The sequence below is a fragment of the Balaenoptera acutorostrata genome, chromosome 9 (genome assembly GCF_949987535.1).
Source record: "Balaenoptera acutorostrata chromosome 9, mBalAcu1.1, whole genome shotgun sequence".
Taxonomy (NCBI): domain Eukaryota; kingdom Metazoa; phylum Chordata; class Mammalia; order Artiodactyla; family Balaenopteridae; genus Balaenoptera; species Balaenoptera acutorostrata.
The window spans coordinates 48,376,602-48,391,643 of record NC_080072.1 but is presented as its reverse complement, the minus strand read 5'-3'; the positions used below and the strand labels follow the sequence as shown (position 1 = coordinate 48,391,643).

The 15,042-nt window shown below is 53.0% G+C and overlaps 1 protein-coding gene across 4 annotated transcripts in view; it reads right to left on the bottom strand.

Annotated features, from left to right (window-relative positions):
* Nucleotides 1-15,042, bottom strand: part of DENND2B (DENN domain containing 2B) — a 154,463-nt gene that overhangs the window by 1,283 nt on the left and 138,138 nt on the right. For all 4 annotated transcript variants that reach the window (XM_057553982.1, XM_057553981.1, XM_007172807.2 and 1 more), the window contains 9 exons: nucleotides 14,872-14,941; nucleotides 12,002-12,079; nucleotides 11,323-11,463; nucleotides 7,437-7,585; nucleotides 3,426-3,603; nucleotides 3,103-3,144; nucleotides 2,007-2,118; nucleotides 1,013-1,252; nucleotides 33-119 (listed from right to left, as the gene is read on the bottom strand). In XM_057553982.1, the coding sequence (XP_057409965.1) occupies nucleotides 33-119; nucleotides 1,013-1,252; nucleotides 2,007-2,118; nucleotides 3,103-3,144; nucleotides 3,426-3,603; nucleotides 7,437-7,585; nucleotides 11,323-11,463; nucleotides 12,002-12,079; nucleotides 14,872-14,941 (1,097 nt within the window). The remainder of the gene's footprint in view (nucleotides 1-32; nucleotides 120-1,012; nucleotides 1,253-2,006; nucleotides 2,119-3,102; nucleotides 3,145-3,425; nucleotides 3,604-7,436; nucleotides 7,586-11,322; nucleotides 11,464-12,001; nucleotides 12,080-14,871; nucleotides 14,942-15,042) is intronic.

Genomic DNA, 15,042 nt, shown 5'->3' with positions numbered 1-15,042 from the left:
GAATATGTCTCATTAGTGACAAATCTACTTACCCAAACCGCGGAGAAACTTGTTCATTCCACTCTGCTCAGTGTCTGGCAGTTCCTCTAAATACTGCTCCACTCGCTGCTCAAAGAGGCCTGGGGAAGAGAAGAAACAGGAACAGGGAAGAGAACAGTCATAGGAGGGAGGGAAGGGGAGGCCTCCTGGAGGGGGACCAAAGGGCACAGATCCCAAAAAGGGGGAAACCAAAGATCTGCAGTTATAACTTCTAAGAGCATCCTACCAGAATTCAGACTGGCTCATCAAAACTATTATTAATGACATCTCACTGTGTTCACTGCTGATGGCAAGAGCCCCTTGCCTCCCAGTGCACGTTCCTGAGCTGCATTATGGCGAGGATGCCACTCCTCGTATCAGAGCTGCCCCCAAGTGGACACCTTCTCCAGCTCCTTTTAGACCACTCTACCATGTTGTTTCAAAAGGTCTGTTACACTAAATGGACAGTATTAGTGGGCAGAAGAAATAATAACCCTGAGGTTAGAAAGGTCTTGATGAGATGAAAAAGCCCTAGAGTGAGCAGAGCTGATGAAATAACAGAGATAAGATAACCTTTGTGCTCTGAGGGCAGACTGTCACCAACCTAAGACAGAGAGCTAGCTCAGTTCTCTTCAAGGGCTTTCTCAACCCTGGATTCTCAGGACTCCCTAAACTGCACAGTCTGGTCTTTTTCTCTGAGTAAGGAAGGACCTGTGAATGCGGGGATAGGTGGGGATAAGCCCCACTCTTGCCACGTGGCCCCAGCCTGTGCCCAGCCTCGTGAATGCACGTACTGGGGCAGGAGGAGAAAGTGCCCTTGGCAGTCTCTCTCAGAAGAAAAGGGATGTTAGGAGGCCTGCCCTGGCTAATAACTCAAGAGCTTCCCGATGGGAGCTCACCAGTGCCTGGCTACTCAGCCCTGCCGGTAGCAGAAACGTTGGAGGACGCTTGACATCCCCTCAGAACCCCCCACCCCAGGCTCTTCTGGCCTTACCCTTTGCCCGACACTTTCTTAGCTCCCTGTCTTGGATGAAGCCAGCAAACATCTGAGACTCCATAAAAACTTCAAGAAAACGGCGGATGCTTTTGGAGGCCACAGACTTGCGGAAGGCCTCTCGCTGAAAGGCCCTCTCCCCCTTCTCACTCTGGGTCAGGAAGAGGGAGTAGTGCCCAACAGTCTCCACAAAGAACCGGATAAACACCTCTGACACCAGCCCATTGAGGGTATTACATTCTGGAAGAGAAGAGAAAATCTTTGAGATTCAGGTCAAGAGCCTGCATCCCCAGCCTCCAGCTGGTGGTGTCTCCCTCTCCTCGACGGAACTCCAGCCAGAACCACTTCTCTGTTCTTGAAACCTTAGCTCTTGTGCTCCCAGGCTTGTAACCAGCTCCTGAGCCAGGAGGTCGGAAACTGTGCTCTGAACACGGAAGCTGGGGAATACTTGCTGGATGAATGAGAATGGAGATTAGAGACCAGAGTGCCACTCCCCACACACCCTCAGGCTCGGTGGTTTCCCTGGCTTCACAGGAAGAGGAAGTTCCCTCCATCTCCTGCAGCGGCTCAAGGCAGGGCCTGAGAGGGAGGAATAACTAGTGTCCTGTCAGCAAGAAGAGTCTTTGCGGTTGCCAACTGTCTTTAGGGTTTTTCTCCCCAAACTTCCTGAGGTAGAGAATTAGAGGCAAGAGGTAGCTCTGTAGCCTGGGCCACCCTAGAAGCAGCCCCGATGTTGTCTAAGTTTCTGAACTCCCTCTGATAAAATACTACACTACTTCTCTCCCCTCAGACCCAGTCAAGCCACAACTCCTAGAACCACACTAGTGGGGCTAGAGAATTTTAGGCTAAAGTGAGACCAAGGTCCTATACCTGAGCTTCACTAGCCAGAAGGGTCTGGTGCATAGAATCAGGGTCCAAGCCCCATGAGGCCCAGGCCCAGAGCAGAGGGAGTCTGGGACCAGAACTGATTCTGCCTGGTGCAAGCCTCACTCACCATCATCGGAGTCGCTGTCAGAGTCCTGGGAGATCAGTTCATTCTTCCTCTCTAGAGCCTGCTCCAGAGCCGCCTGCAACTTCCTAGGTAACAACGTGTCCTCGTCATCCATCTGCAGGAGAAGGAAACCGCACAGTGACACTGACTGAGCACTTAACTTTGTGCCAGCCCTGTTTGAAGAGCTTGAATATATCATCTCATTTCATTCTCCCAAGAACCCTGATACTATTATCAACCTCATTTTAAGATGAGAAGCTGAGGCTCAGAGAGAGGTTAAGAAACTTGTCCAAGGTCACAAAGATAAAAAGCGGTGGAGCGGGTGGCATTCACTGCCCAGGACCAACAGGGGCTCCTACCCCAGCACCACGATGAAGTCTCCCCAGTTCCTCCATCTTCGGCTCCAGGGGGGGAAGCACGGTTGGCTGGGGGAGGGGAGACTGTGGCCCAGCCTGTGTCTCAGGCGTGAGGCGAGGCTGTTGTGCCTGTCTCTGTATTCTGGTTCAGTGTCTGCATCGTGACGCTTCGTACCCAGGAGTCGTAGCTCTGTCAGTGGTGTGTAACAGACTACATTCCCAAAGGCTACGGCATTGGGTTGTGTTCCTTTATAGAGAGCCAGGAGGATTTCCACCACTAACAGAGGCTTTTTGAAGTTGACAATGATTGCAAACCTTTACATTCCGCTGCATTCTGTGTGTCATGTATAATCCTCCAGCAACATTTCAAGGCAGGTGTTATCACCATGCGTGTTTTAGAGATGAGAATTCTGGTTCAGAGAAGTTCAGAGGCCTGTTCAAGATCATGTGTCTCAAAGGGGGCAGAGGGCAGAGGTCAAGCCTTTGGATCCAGGCCATGTTCTTCACACACCCACACTGCCTTCCAGAAGCTGATGATGCCGACCAGAACAGCAGATCCTGCTGAGGTCAAGACTTCTCAGACCAGCTTCTTTCTACCCTTGTCTGTCCTGTGAATGTGGAACCCAGAGGGCTCAACAATCAGGCTGTGAAGGTGGAGTCGTGTGTGTGACAGTGCTGGGTGCTCTGCATCAAACAAGCACCCACCCTGGGTCAGGCCATGCTCTGCAGCGTCCCACTCTTACCTGTCGGATGAATCGGTCAGACCCCAGATTCACCATCAGTGCCTGAGAAAGAGTCACGAGGGACAGTGATTCAGGATACGAATCCCTGCAGTGCCCTTCCCAGGCCTCCAGCCCTCCTGGATTCCCAGGGTCAGATAACAGGAATAACTCCAGCCAGGGAAAGACCTCCCAAGGAGAAAGGATAAGAGCTGGGTACACAAAGGAGAAGATCCCAGCAGCCTCCGTGCCACCCCCATCCCTCCTGGGGGTTTCTGTTCCTTCTGTCCCTTCCTTCCTCCACACCAATCCACCCCTCCCCACCGCTGGCTCCCCAGGTGACCCACCTCCTCCACAGGCAGCTCCTTCAGTTTGGGGAGGGAGCTGGAGAGCAGACCAACCAGGAAGGGGGTGGGACAGCAGACGATGTCAATCATGGAGGCCGGGAGGACAGGAATGAAGGTGTGCTGCCAGGAGAAGGGGTAGAGCAAGGCCACCACCGCATGGGAGCAGCTGGATAGGGTACTGGCAGACAGACAGACAGACAAAGCACTGAGCCCAGGCCCAGCACCTTCGGGGAAGGGGCATTACAGCCTGCTGGGCCAGGCTCAGGACATCCTTTCATGTTAAAACTCCCAGTGCCACAAAAATGCTAAGGAGCCTTGGGCCTGGGTCTGACCTTGCAGACTGGTAAAGTTCCCACATTCCCACTGCTCGGGACCTCAGGGACAATGGCGCTACCCTCTTTGGTGGCTCTACCTAGGAACAGTCATAAAGGTACATAGCAACACTTGAACACACATACACACCCCCAAGAGCCACCCAAATGCACAGGTGGGCCTGACCTAGTGTGGGAGTATCAGCTCAGGCCAGGGAGTACAAAGGTAACCTGAGCAAGGGTTGATCACAAATTCATAGTAAGAGCTGGAAGGTCCTCTTATCAGGTCCACATGTTACAGCTGGGGCCACTGATACCCAGGGTCAGTCTGGTCATAAGTGGCACACCTGGGACACAACCAGTTTTCCTGTCTCCCAGCCCAGTGTTACTTCTACCATTCTTCCTCTCTATCCGTTCCTCCCTCTCCTAATTGGAAAAAGCGGTCTGACTGAGGACCACTGACTGAGGTGAGGCTGGCACCATTCTTAACCACCCCCATCTGTCCTCTCATGCTCCAAAAAATAGCCAGAGGTCTCAGTGGGGTCACCCTTCTCTTGGCCTAGAGGGAGGCTCCAGGCCTCCAGCACCACAGGGCTGGTTGGCCAAGCAGAACGACCAACGGGAGACTGGAAGGAGAATCTCCCCGACGCTAAGCAGAAGGCACAGAAGTGAGTGCTGAGGGAGAGTGTGGGTCACCGGTCAACACAGGAGACACACCTGGCTTTAACCATCCACCCGTCAGGAGAGGGGTCAAAGGCACTCCCCTAAGGGCCACATTACATATGAGGAGACAGAGGCCCAGAGTCAAGTTCATTCTCAAGCCTGCCTTTCCCACCCTGTCTCTCCGCATCTATTGGTCCCACGTGTTAGCTATGAAAGCCCTGGGCTCCACTTGATCAGTTCCAGCAGGGACTCTCACCCTTTCCTGACTAATGCCCACCAGTCAGAGAACATGGTTCCAACCCATGACAGAAACAACCCCTCTTTTCCAGAAGGACCTCGGTGGACATTCGCAAGCGTTTTGGCAGCCAGTGCCTTGCTTGGCTGTCCTACCACCCCATGGATGACTAAAATACCGCTGGGCCTTGAGGCAGAGACACAGGTATGCTGGCCCTGAGAGCCCTTCCCCTAGGGACAGCAGCTCCCCACACCCCAAGGAGAGCCATCTGAAAAAGATCTGGAAAGGGGCTGTCCAGGGTCAAAGGAAACACAGCTCCACAATGCCTTCCAGTGGGCCTGGGGCTCGGGAGGCAGAAGGCTTGTACAACCCTTAGGGCTGATCACTGCAAAGCCTGTGTATGTGTGCGTGGACGCGCGTGCACCTACACACACACACACACACACACACACCCTCCCACTTACACAGACATCAGAACTAGGTCAGAGGGACCAAGGACTTGTGGAAAACCTAAAATGTGAGCAACGGAACAAGAGGTGGCTGGGCTTACTGAGCCTTGACCCCAGTCCAGGCCTGTGTGCCCCCACCGGGCTGCCTATTCTGCCCCTCTTCAGTCAGAGGCAGACCCCAAGCAGGGAAGACATCTTTTCTAAGACCCAAGATTGGCAGAACTTGAATGCTGAGCCAGGCCAGATCAGGGCCCTGGGGTATTTTCCTCCCCAAATGGTCCAGGAGTGTGTTCAGAGGCAGCTGAAGCCACGGGAAACAATCACTGTATTCACAGCCCTGTTGGAGCCAGGCTGAGGGCCATGGGGGTGGCCAAGAGGAGGCTCTGTCCTGGGTAAGGGAGTGGAACCTTCAAGAAAAGAAACCTCGGGGTCCAGGCTCTGCTAGGGGCATCAAGGTCTGACCAGACCAGAGCCTCACAGCTGGGTAGCGGGGGCTTTGCTGGCAGACAGTGAACACGGATGGCAGAAAGGCACAGACGGGGCCCCAGGAAGCTGCCATACCTGGCTAGTTCCGGTTGCCGGCTCGGTCCCTTCACAAGGCCTGACGGGCCCATGACGTACATAGAACTGTGGTGTACAGAAGCACTGAGGCTGTGACGGGAAGTGGGAGACAATCTTCTTTTCTAAACCTGGCTCTCTCTGGAAAAGCCAGAAGCTCTGGGTTTTCCTCCTCTTTACTTCTCCTGGGCTGAGGGTGGCCCTGAGTTCCTGCGCCAATGCCCTATGAGGTCATTTGGGAGTCCATTTCCTCATGACCCTCTCATGCACACAAAAGAAGGACCCCAGGGATCCTGGGCTTATTGGGGGACAAACCAGGAAGAGGATTCTTCTCTTCTGCCTCTCATATCAGCGCCTAGCGTATGTTATGGCACATGGCAGATAGCTTAATAAACGTCTAAATGACTAAATTAATTCCACCACTCTAAAGAAACTACTGCCCCCCGTGATGGGTTCTTTGACGAAAAATCACACAATGTGTTGCCGAGATCTCATCCTCTCCCTGCCTGTCCCATCCCCTACATATACCCTTTGCTATGGTCTGAATGTTTGTGTCCCCTCAAATTCTTTGTTGAAATCCTAACCCCCAAATATGATGATATTAGGACATAGGGCCTTTGGGAGGTACTTAGGTCATGAGAGTGGAGACCTCATGAATGGGATCAGTGTTCTTATAAAAAAAGAACCCCCCTTCCACCATGTGAGGACACAGTGAGACGCCAACAGCTATGAACTAGGAAGAGGGCCCTGACCAGAACGTGACCATGCTGACACCCTGATCTTGGACTTCCAGCCTCCAGAACTGTGAGAGATAAATTTCTGTTGTTTATAAGCTACCCAGTCTGTGGTATTTTGTTATAGCAGCCTGAATGGACTAAGACGCTCTTTTAAAGAGGAAAAAAACCCTTGGCTGCCTAGAAGAGCTCGGCCTCTTCCAGAACACCTCATGTCCAGTGACATTTCTGCTGCCCCCTCCCATGGCCACAACCATCTGGAACTCCTCTGCCTCTAAAATCATAAATGCCAACATTTCAGACTAAGACTTGAGATCTATTCAGCTCTTTTCTTATTCTTCTTAATCCAGCTCCCCTGCCTCAATGACACCTCCAGTCCCTGGGCTTCTTTCTCCCTTTCCTAGTTTGGCCAACCTTCCTACAACCACTCTCCTCCCCAGCACTCTCAAGACCCTCACCTGGTCCTTCTCTGCAAATCCCCACATGCCTGGCCCTGGGTCACTCCATTCAGTTGCCTTCTCCAGGTGACACCCTCACTGGCCCCCTCACTGGATGGCTCAGCACTCCTCATACTGTCCCTAGTCAGTGCCCTTGCCCCTTCCTCACTGTGGCTCTTCCTAAAGTTCATCGCTCTCTTAAAATTCAGCATCCCACAGAGGTGGCCTTGCCTCCGCCTCCAGAGGAAGTGTGGCCCTCAGCTAGAAATCTTACTTTCTTACCTTTCTCCATGTAGATAGATTTGTACCTCTACAATCTTGGCCATTGCAAAAGCAGCAGCGTTTGTCTTTTTCCCTCCAGCCAAGTCCTCCATTGGGTTCTCAACCCTGCCATCTTGTGTGCTCGCAAGCCCTGCTCCCTCAGTCATCCTCTCTGCCCGGGTTTGCTAACCTTTCCTCTGCATTTGATCTTTCTCTCACCACACAAAGACGCACACATACACATACACACACACTCCATGCACTAATACGACAGTGGCTGGCATATACTAGGGCTCGTAAATCACATTGGATCAAAAGTGGATGTGCCTTCCCCCCTTCTTCACCTCACCTGCTGGGCCCTACCTGAGCTTATCTGCTACAAAAATGACGCGGCGCTCCAGCAGCAGTGAGGCGAAGATTCGGATAAGCTGGCGCACACTGAGGCAGGTAAAAAGGCACTCGAAGTCCACATGCTCCAGCCGGGAATCCATGGGCCGCCGCAGCTCTAACACCTGCAGGAGAGCAGTGGGGCAAGTGGGTCAAGGCAGATCAGGTGGGTGCCACTCCTGGGTCCTACACAAAGCGACCGGAAGCTGGCTCCCCTTCCCCCCTGCTTTCCCAAGGCCTCTAATCCACCCCACTGTGTAGTAAGACCCAGTCTCCTCCTCCACTCAGACCACAGCTCTGCTCCCACAGTACTCAGACGCCCAGCCTGTGGGCAACAGGGCTAACTGAACATGGGGGAGGCTCCGGAAGGAAGGAGCTGGGGAGCCATATGCCAGGCTCTCAGCAAAGGGGGGAGGAGAGCTGACTGCTTTTACAGATGAGGGCGGGAGGGAGCCACACAGCTTCATCCGCACTGCCCTCCCTGCCCTCCTGCCCGTCTCCCCAAGGAAAGGCCTTGGCTCCGCGCTGCCCAGCCCCACAGCTGATCGCTGCCCCTCCGCGCGGCTCTGCTCACCCACCTCTGGACAGACAGTGCTAGTGTCCTTGTTGCCATGCCCCCTCCCTTTCCTGCTAGGAAGAGTTTCCTTCCAGAGGCTCTGTCCTGGCCTCTATCTCTACTGGCTTGTCTATTCCCTGTGCCAGGGACAAGGGGAGCACAGGGCAACGGCTGGCTATTCCACAACCTTGCCAGGAAGCAGGCCTCTCTTTATCAGGGCCAGACCTAGCAATCTTCCCTCCGGAGAGGTTGCAAGGCCACTCCTAAGGTCGGTGCTGTGGCACAGAGACCACTTCCCTGGGGGCAGTCATGAGGGTGGAGGGTGGCAACTGACCCTAGCAATGAGAGCAGGAGGAACTGCTGACGCTCAGGCCAGGCCAAAGCAGCTCTCACCCGGGCTTGCCTAGTCTTCCCCTTGGTTCCTCAGCGTATGTGGGCAGCACAGATGTGTAGGTCTCCTGAGAACCAGGAGGGAAAATGAACGCCCTCTTTTAGCCCTCTGGTATCAGAGCTCTCCTCAAGGGGCTTTACCCTGCCTTATCTCATTTGTTCCTCAGAGTCTAAACAAGTGAAGTTCTACCTCCTAGCTCAGCAGTCATCCCTCTGGGCCCAAGGGAAGCAGCAAAATGGGCACAAGTTGCCCTAAGGATGTGTCTCTTTTATAGGGATCTGTTTACACTCTGTCTCTCCCACCAGATGGTGAAGCCCCAGAAGGCCCAGTGACTGGCAGGATGTGGGGTACACCCAAAGTGCTCAGTGAATGTGCGCTGAAGGGATCCCTTACCACAATCACGCCAGAGGCCTCTGCGCCCCTCCTGCCCTTGCCCCACGCGGAAGAAGTCACAGTGAAGCTCCCCCAAGCCTCCCTCCTGAGAGCCTGCATGCAGCCAGCGCCCCACTCCTACTACCCCGAGGGTCTGGGCTCCTCCAGGGAGTGAGAGTTCACACAGGAAGCTCACAGGACCTGGGCCTCTCTTCATCCACCTGCCCTCAAGGAGATCATAGCCCAGTGAGGCTGAATGAGCCTAAACGATCACAGCCCACCAGCTTGGTGTCAGGACAGGGTAAAGGTGTAATTAACATCTGCACAGGGCGCTGAGAGGGCTGAGAGGTCAGGGCAGCAGCTCAGAGCACAAGATGCTTAACTTGGTTGTCCAAGGAGAGAAGAAGGGAAGTGTCTATTAGGCAAAAGGAAGCAGGATTCAGGGACAGTAAGCAAGTCAAGTCAGAGCGTTGAGACGAGGCTGCTGAGCGGGCTGGGCCCCATCCTGAAGGACTGACTCCCAGGCATGCTACTGGGCTCTCAGGGTAGGGTCGGTGGTCCTGCCTCCAGGTCATGCATGAAGCAGAAAGTCCCTCCAAAAGAGCGTGGGAGAAAAGATGCTACAAGAAAGGCCTTAAATGGCATTCGCCACTCCCAGCAAACCCCATGTTTCTTTAGTCAGACCCTCTCCACTCCCTGCAGCAACTAAGTTATTTCTTCTTCCCTCTCCTCAAACCCAACATCCACCTCTCACTCTCAGAGGATGACCTTCTTTTCCATTTTGAGAAAACTGAAGCCATCAGATGAGAATCCAGAATCTACAAGCCATGGCCCTTCCTTGCCATTACACAAGGAAGTACCCTTCTCTCCTAAAAAGCCAGTCTCTCCCTGGATCCCACCGCCCTGCCTTCTCACTGACAGTCTGACTGTCCCCTCCCTCTGCTGCTGCTTTAACCTCTTCCTCTGATGGGCCACTGCCACCAGCACCCAGACAACCACCTTCAACTGACTCTCCCCTGGCTCCACATTACCGTCCAACCACTGCCCCTTCCCCATTTCTCCCCACAGCCAAGCCTCTTAAAAGCTGTCTCTACAGGCTATTCCCCCTTCTCAACCCCATTCACTTCTCAAGTCTCTCTACTCAAGCTTCTCGGCCCCCTGACCCCCCACGTTTCTGAAACTCAAGGAATCCCGCCACGCCTCATCCTGACCTCGCCTGATCACTCCTTCCTTTCTGAGAGGCCCCCTTCCTTGGCTTCCTGGCACTCCTCCTGTCTTGGTTTTCAGGGCTGCTGCTCCTCTGCTGCAGGCCCTCTAAATGCTGGAGGCCCTCGGGACTATCTTCTCTTCCCTGTCTACACTGTTTGCTACTAAACGTCTTCTCTGGGGTGTCTCACAGGCATCGTAGACGTAACGTGTACAAAATCAAACTCTTCCCCCTCACAAGCCTCCCCCTCCTTCAGGTGCTCCATCCGCTGACCTGCTGCTCAAGCCAGAAAACTGGGAATTCGCCTTCAAGTCTCCCTAACACTATCCCCTACTTCCAATCAAACACAATGTGCTATTGACCCTAATTCTAAAGCACATCTCAAATCCATCTATTCTCTCCATCTTTTCCTCCACACCTTAATCCAAACTCCGATCATCTCTTGCCTGTACTACCGCAACATATCCAAGCTGGTCTCCCTGTTTTCACTCCAGTCCATAATCTACATAGCAGCCAGAGGGAGCTTTGAACATCCTATCTCGGATCTTATAACCCTGCTTTAGAGACATTCCAAAACCCTGAACTTGGCCTACAGGTACATTGTGATTTGGCCCTGCTGTCTATCCCCCCTGCTCACTCCCCTTTTCAACCATCCTGGCTTTTTTTTCCGTTCCTTGGTAAGCATCCACGCTTTCCCAACTTTTGCCTTTGCATGCTGTCCCTCTACCTGGAATAATCCTCTCCCGCCCATACCCTTCTCTTTCAGTCTCCCTCCTCCCACTTCATCTGGTTGACTCTACTCACCTTGGGTCCCCAGTAAAATGTCACTTCCTCAGAGGAGGCCTTTCCTGGCCCCTAATCTAAAGCACATCCCCTGTTACACACTCTCACTCTGTGCTTTCACTTGGCACCTAACACTTTTAGGAGTTATCTGTTTCTACGTACAAGTATTTATTTAATGTCAGTCTCTCCCACTAGACTATGAACTCCACAAGGGCCGAGCTGTGCCCCTCTTTAACTATATGACTCTGCCTCAAGGTCTGCAGGAACCCTGACTGTAAGAGAGCACATATTCTGTAAACATTTGATGAATGAATAAAAGGTGGCCTGCAGTTTAGTCCAAACAGGTCAGGGAAGGCCCCTAGAAGCTGCAGAGAGTTGAGCAACAATTACAGTTCTGTCATTCACTTTTTTTAGCCCCTGTTGGTGAGGTATACAAATGTGTTGAGCAAGGAAGGGGCCGTGCTCTGCACCCCCAGAGACTGAGCCTTGGCTCAGCAGGTCCCACTCCAGCCCCAGTCCATGGTCTGAGAGAAGAGGCAGCAGAAATCCCTACCTCATTGCCAGCCCCCGGCAGGAATGTCTTCACTTTGATGGTCTTCCCTGGGGCAGGGAAGGGTGATTCCATGAGACTTCTCATGAAGGGATAGACCAGAGCGGCGGAGATCCCACGCCGGCGCTCCACCTCATCTAGGACCTGTGCCCACCGCCAGCAGCCCAAAGAGGAAGGGTGTCAGGGCGCCACCCTCCCCTACCTCCTGGGCAGAGAAGAGGGCAGCCCGGCATCTGACCAGCCCGGGCCGAAAGCTGGGAGATGGCAGACTATCTCGCCAGGAGCTTCACACCCTACCCTTCCCGTCTCCCTGGCCACTTGGTGTCGGCTCTGCTCCCTAACTAGTCCTTGCCTCAGACTCCAAGATCTGAGTAGCTGGGCAAAGGAAATACCACTTGAGGTCGGGTTCCTGGGCACTTGGCTTCCCGCAGGGTCTCTGTCCCCAAGGACTCAGCTCCGCCCATGGGCCAGGGTGAGCTGTGACATTAGCAGACACTGCCGGTGCAGGAGCTGGTAGATGGGGAGGGAGTCAGAGAGCTCGCTTGCACTTGCCCTTGCATTCTCGCCTTCTCTCACCCTCTCACACACACAGGTGGTTTTCTCATCTAAGCCGCATGCAGATACTCCTATGGGAGCTGTCAGCTCGGGGAAGGGGGAGGGAAGTAAGCCAGAGCCCTCTTACCTTGGAAAACAAGCCGAAGCAGCCAAGGCGGCTGATGACACAGTATACCTCTGGCAACCGAGGCCCTTTCCCACTTGGCTGGGCCAGGACAAGGAGGAGAGAGACACAGACACAGAGAATGCATGATTACTATATCTGACTCCTTTTCCTTGGGAACTGAGGACTAAGCACCTCTCTTCTAGTGAAGACTCCGGGACTCTTCTAAACCTCTCCTCAACCAGGCCCCCAAGGAAAAGGCTGTCACTCTTTGGGGGCAGGCTTCAGCCTCTGCTGGGCCTTCCAGCCCAAGGTGCCAGACTCCTGCCAAGCTCTACACAGGCTCCACCCTTCCCCCCCAGGAGGACACTGATGGGAGCTGGCAAAGGACGAAGAGGTTTGGCAGAGGCTATAGGGTGATGTGTGGATTTATATCCCTAAATCCCCAGGCCCCCAGTGGTAAGGGAGGGACTTGTGTACATCCTTAGGAGCAAGCCAGGCGGTCTTCTGCCTCCCAGAGGGGATTCTGCAAAACATTCCTTTTCTCAGTTGCTCTTTTCTCCCTTCCTTGATCCATCCCCATTCTAGGAAAGTAAACTGACACCAGATAAGAGAAGCAAACTACTATTTATTGAATATTTACCATATCTGAGTCCTGGGCTTGGAACTTTCCAAGAACTTGTTAGATAGGCATTATTATCCCCCTTTTATTGATGAGGAAACTGAGTTCAAAATTATTAAGCCATTGTCCAAGGTCATGTATTTAGAAGTCATGGAACCAGGAGTCTGTTTCTGCCTCTGATTTGCTGTATTACCTCTAAAGTATGCTGCCTTCTGACAGAAAGGAAGGGAAAGAAACACAAAGAGACTGGACAGAGGCATGTACAGAGTAGAGGAGAACAAAGTAAAAGGGGGATTTAAAAGGTAGGTAGCTGAAGGAGATGTGCACTGAGAGCTCCCCAGGCCTGGAGCCCCCAAATGCAGGCTGGAGTGAGTCCACAGGAGTTGACTTCTCCAGCCAGGGGCCGGCAGGGCTCTGTGGCTGCCTCTGGCTCAGAGGCCTGGAGTGCCCAGCAAGGCCGAGCGGGGAGGGAGCAGAGCAGCAGGTGCTGGCCCCTCATGCAGGCTGCTAAGCAAATGCAGATGGGCTATTTCAGTCTCCAAACCTGCTGGCCACACGTCACAGATCTAAAGAGAAGGCAGAATCTGTTTTTGTCCATATTAGGCCTGAAACTCACTCCTCTCTTCTTCCCTCTCCCCCGCCTCCCCTAAAGCCCCAAGTGATTAAAACAAGTATGTGGGATTTGGGTTAGAATCATTGTGTCCAATCTGTAGGAATGCCGAGCCAGTGCCAGCCCCCTTGGCAGGGACCCAGCCCAGGCCCTCTCTGAGCAGCCAGGACAAACATGCTCTTCCCTGGGGGCAGCAGGCACGCGGCAAAGGAGCAGCTCTGCTCCATCTCTGCTCCTGCAAAGGCAGCCTTTGGCACGCTACCCCACCCCAGGCCCAGGTGAACCTGCCCGGCTCCCCACCTGGCATCTGTACTGCTCTACCTTCCCTTAGCCCCATTCACCAGGCATTCTATCTCCAAGTACTCCTTCTCCCCAGACTACCCTTTGCGGTGATCCAGGACTACCAGATTTGGTGTTAAAGGACTTGGAGTCAACCTGGCTCTGGCCCTGATTGGCTGTATGACCCTGGGCAAGTCATTCCACCTCTGAGTCTCGGTTTCTTAATCTAAAGAACATATATAATAATACTGGGTTGGCCAAAAAGTTGGTTCGGGTTTTTCCATACGATGCTATGGAAAAACCCGAACCAACTTTTTGGCCAACCCAATACCTCATGGGCTATTATGAGTAATAAAGAAAATGACATACTTAAAGCATCTAGCCTGGAACATAAACAGATCCCAAATCACAGTTCATTCTCTTGGCCCTGCCTTCTACATTGAAAGTCCTACCTCCTCTACTGGACTATCTAAAGTTCCTTAAAGATAGGAGCCATGTCTAACTCATCTTTATGTGCCTTTAGCATATGCTGCCTAACCCTCAGCAGGTGTATGCTACATGTTTCTGAATGAATGAATGAACAGCCCAGAATCCTTCACCTGGAGTCCCTGCTATACATCACCTTTGCCGAAGATCCCCCTCATCTGCCCCTTCTCCCACTAAGGCCTGGGAACCCTGAAACTCTGTCAACAACCCAAGCCAACAATACCCCTGGTGAGCCCCAGGGGAGTGTGTGACAGGACTCTCTTTATCTTTACCTCAATCTATTTCCCAGGACTAATGAGAAGAGGGATGGTGTAGTGCTTCTCTCTCTACAACATGGCTTATATTTTCAAAACCCTCCCTTTCCCTTGAGTTCAAGGCATCTCTCCCAGAATCCCATAGAAGGTACTGCTCTGTCCCTGCTCAGCCTCCAGCCCTACCAGACCATGGACAGGATGCACATCAGGTTGGCCAGGTATGGGGGCGAGGAAGGTTTGTCCTCCACCCCAATGTGATGCACACACACATACTGCTGGGTTGATGTGATCCTGCAATCAGGATCAGCCATCTGAGCCTGTAAGCCCGAAGTAAATGAACAAAAAGAAAAAGCATAGAAGAGCTAAAAACATATGACAGCCCAGTAGAAAGTGATCCAATCTCTTCCCTTATTGTAGATTATCTTAGATCCTGGGGCCCAATCAGAGGGGCCACTTTAAGTCCTGCCATCCCAGGGAGTGCTTCGTGGGTGGGTGTGTGTGTGTGTGTGTGTGTGTGTGTGTGTGTGTGTGTGTCCTGCAGAACATAGAACAACTTGAGTTTCTACAAGCTCAAGTTAAAGAAGAGCATACACACATACAAACACTGTGGCCCAGTCCCTGAGGACCGAATGGCCCTACTTACTAGTAAGCGCCTGCAGTAGCCAAAGCGTCTGCTGCCATCTTCCCCAGTCAGCATGAAAGAGAACGTCTCACTGGAACAGGGAGAAGTCTGGCATCAGGGAAATATCAGAGGACCCAGGAAACAGCCCCCAAGAAGAGGGACCGCCCAGGGAGGGGGTGAAGGACCAGGCTG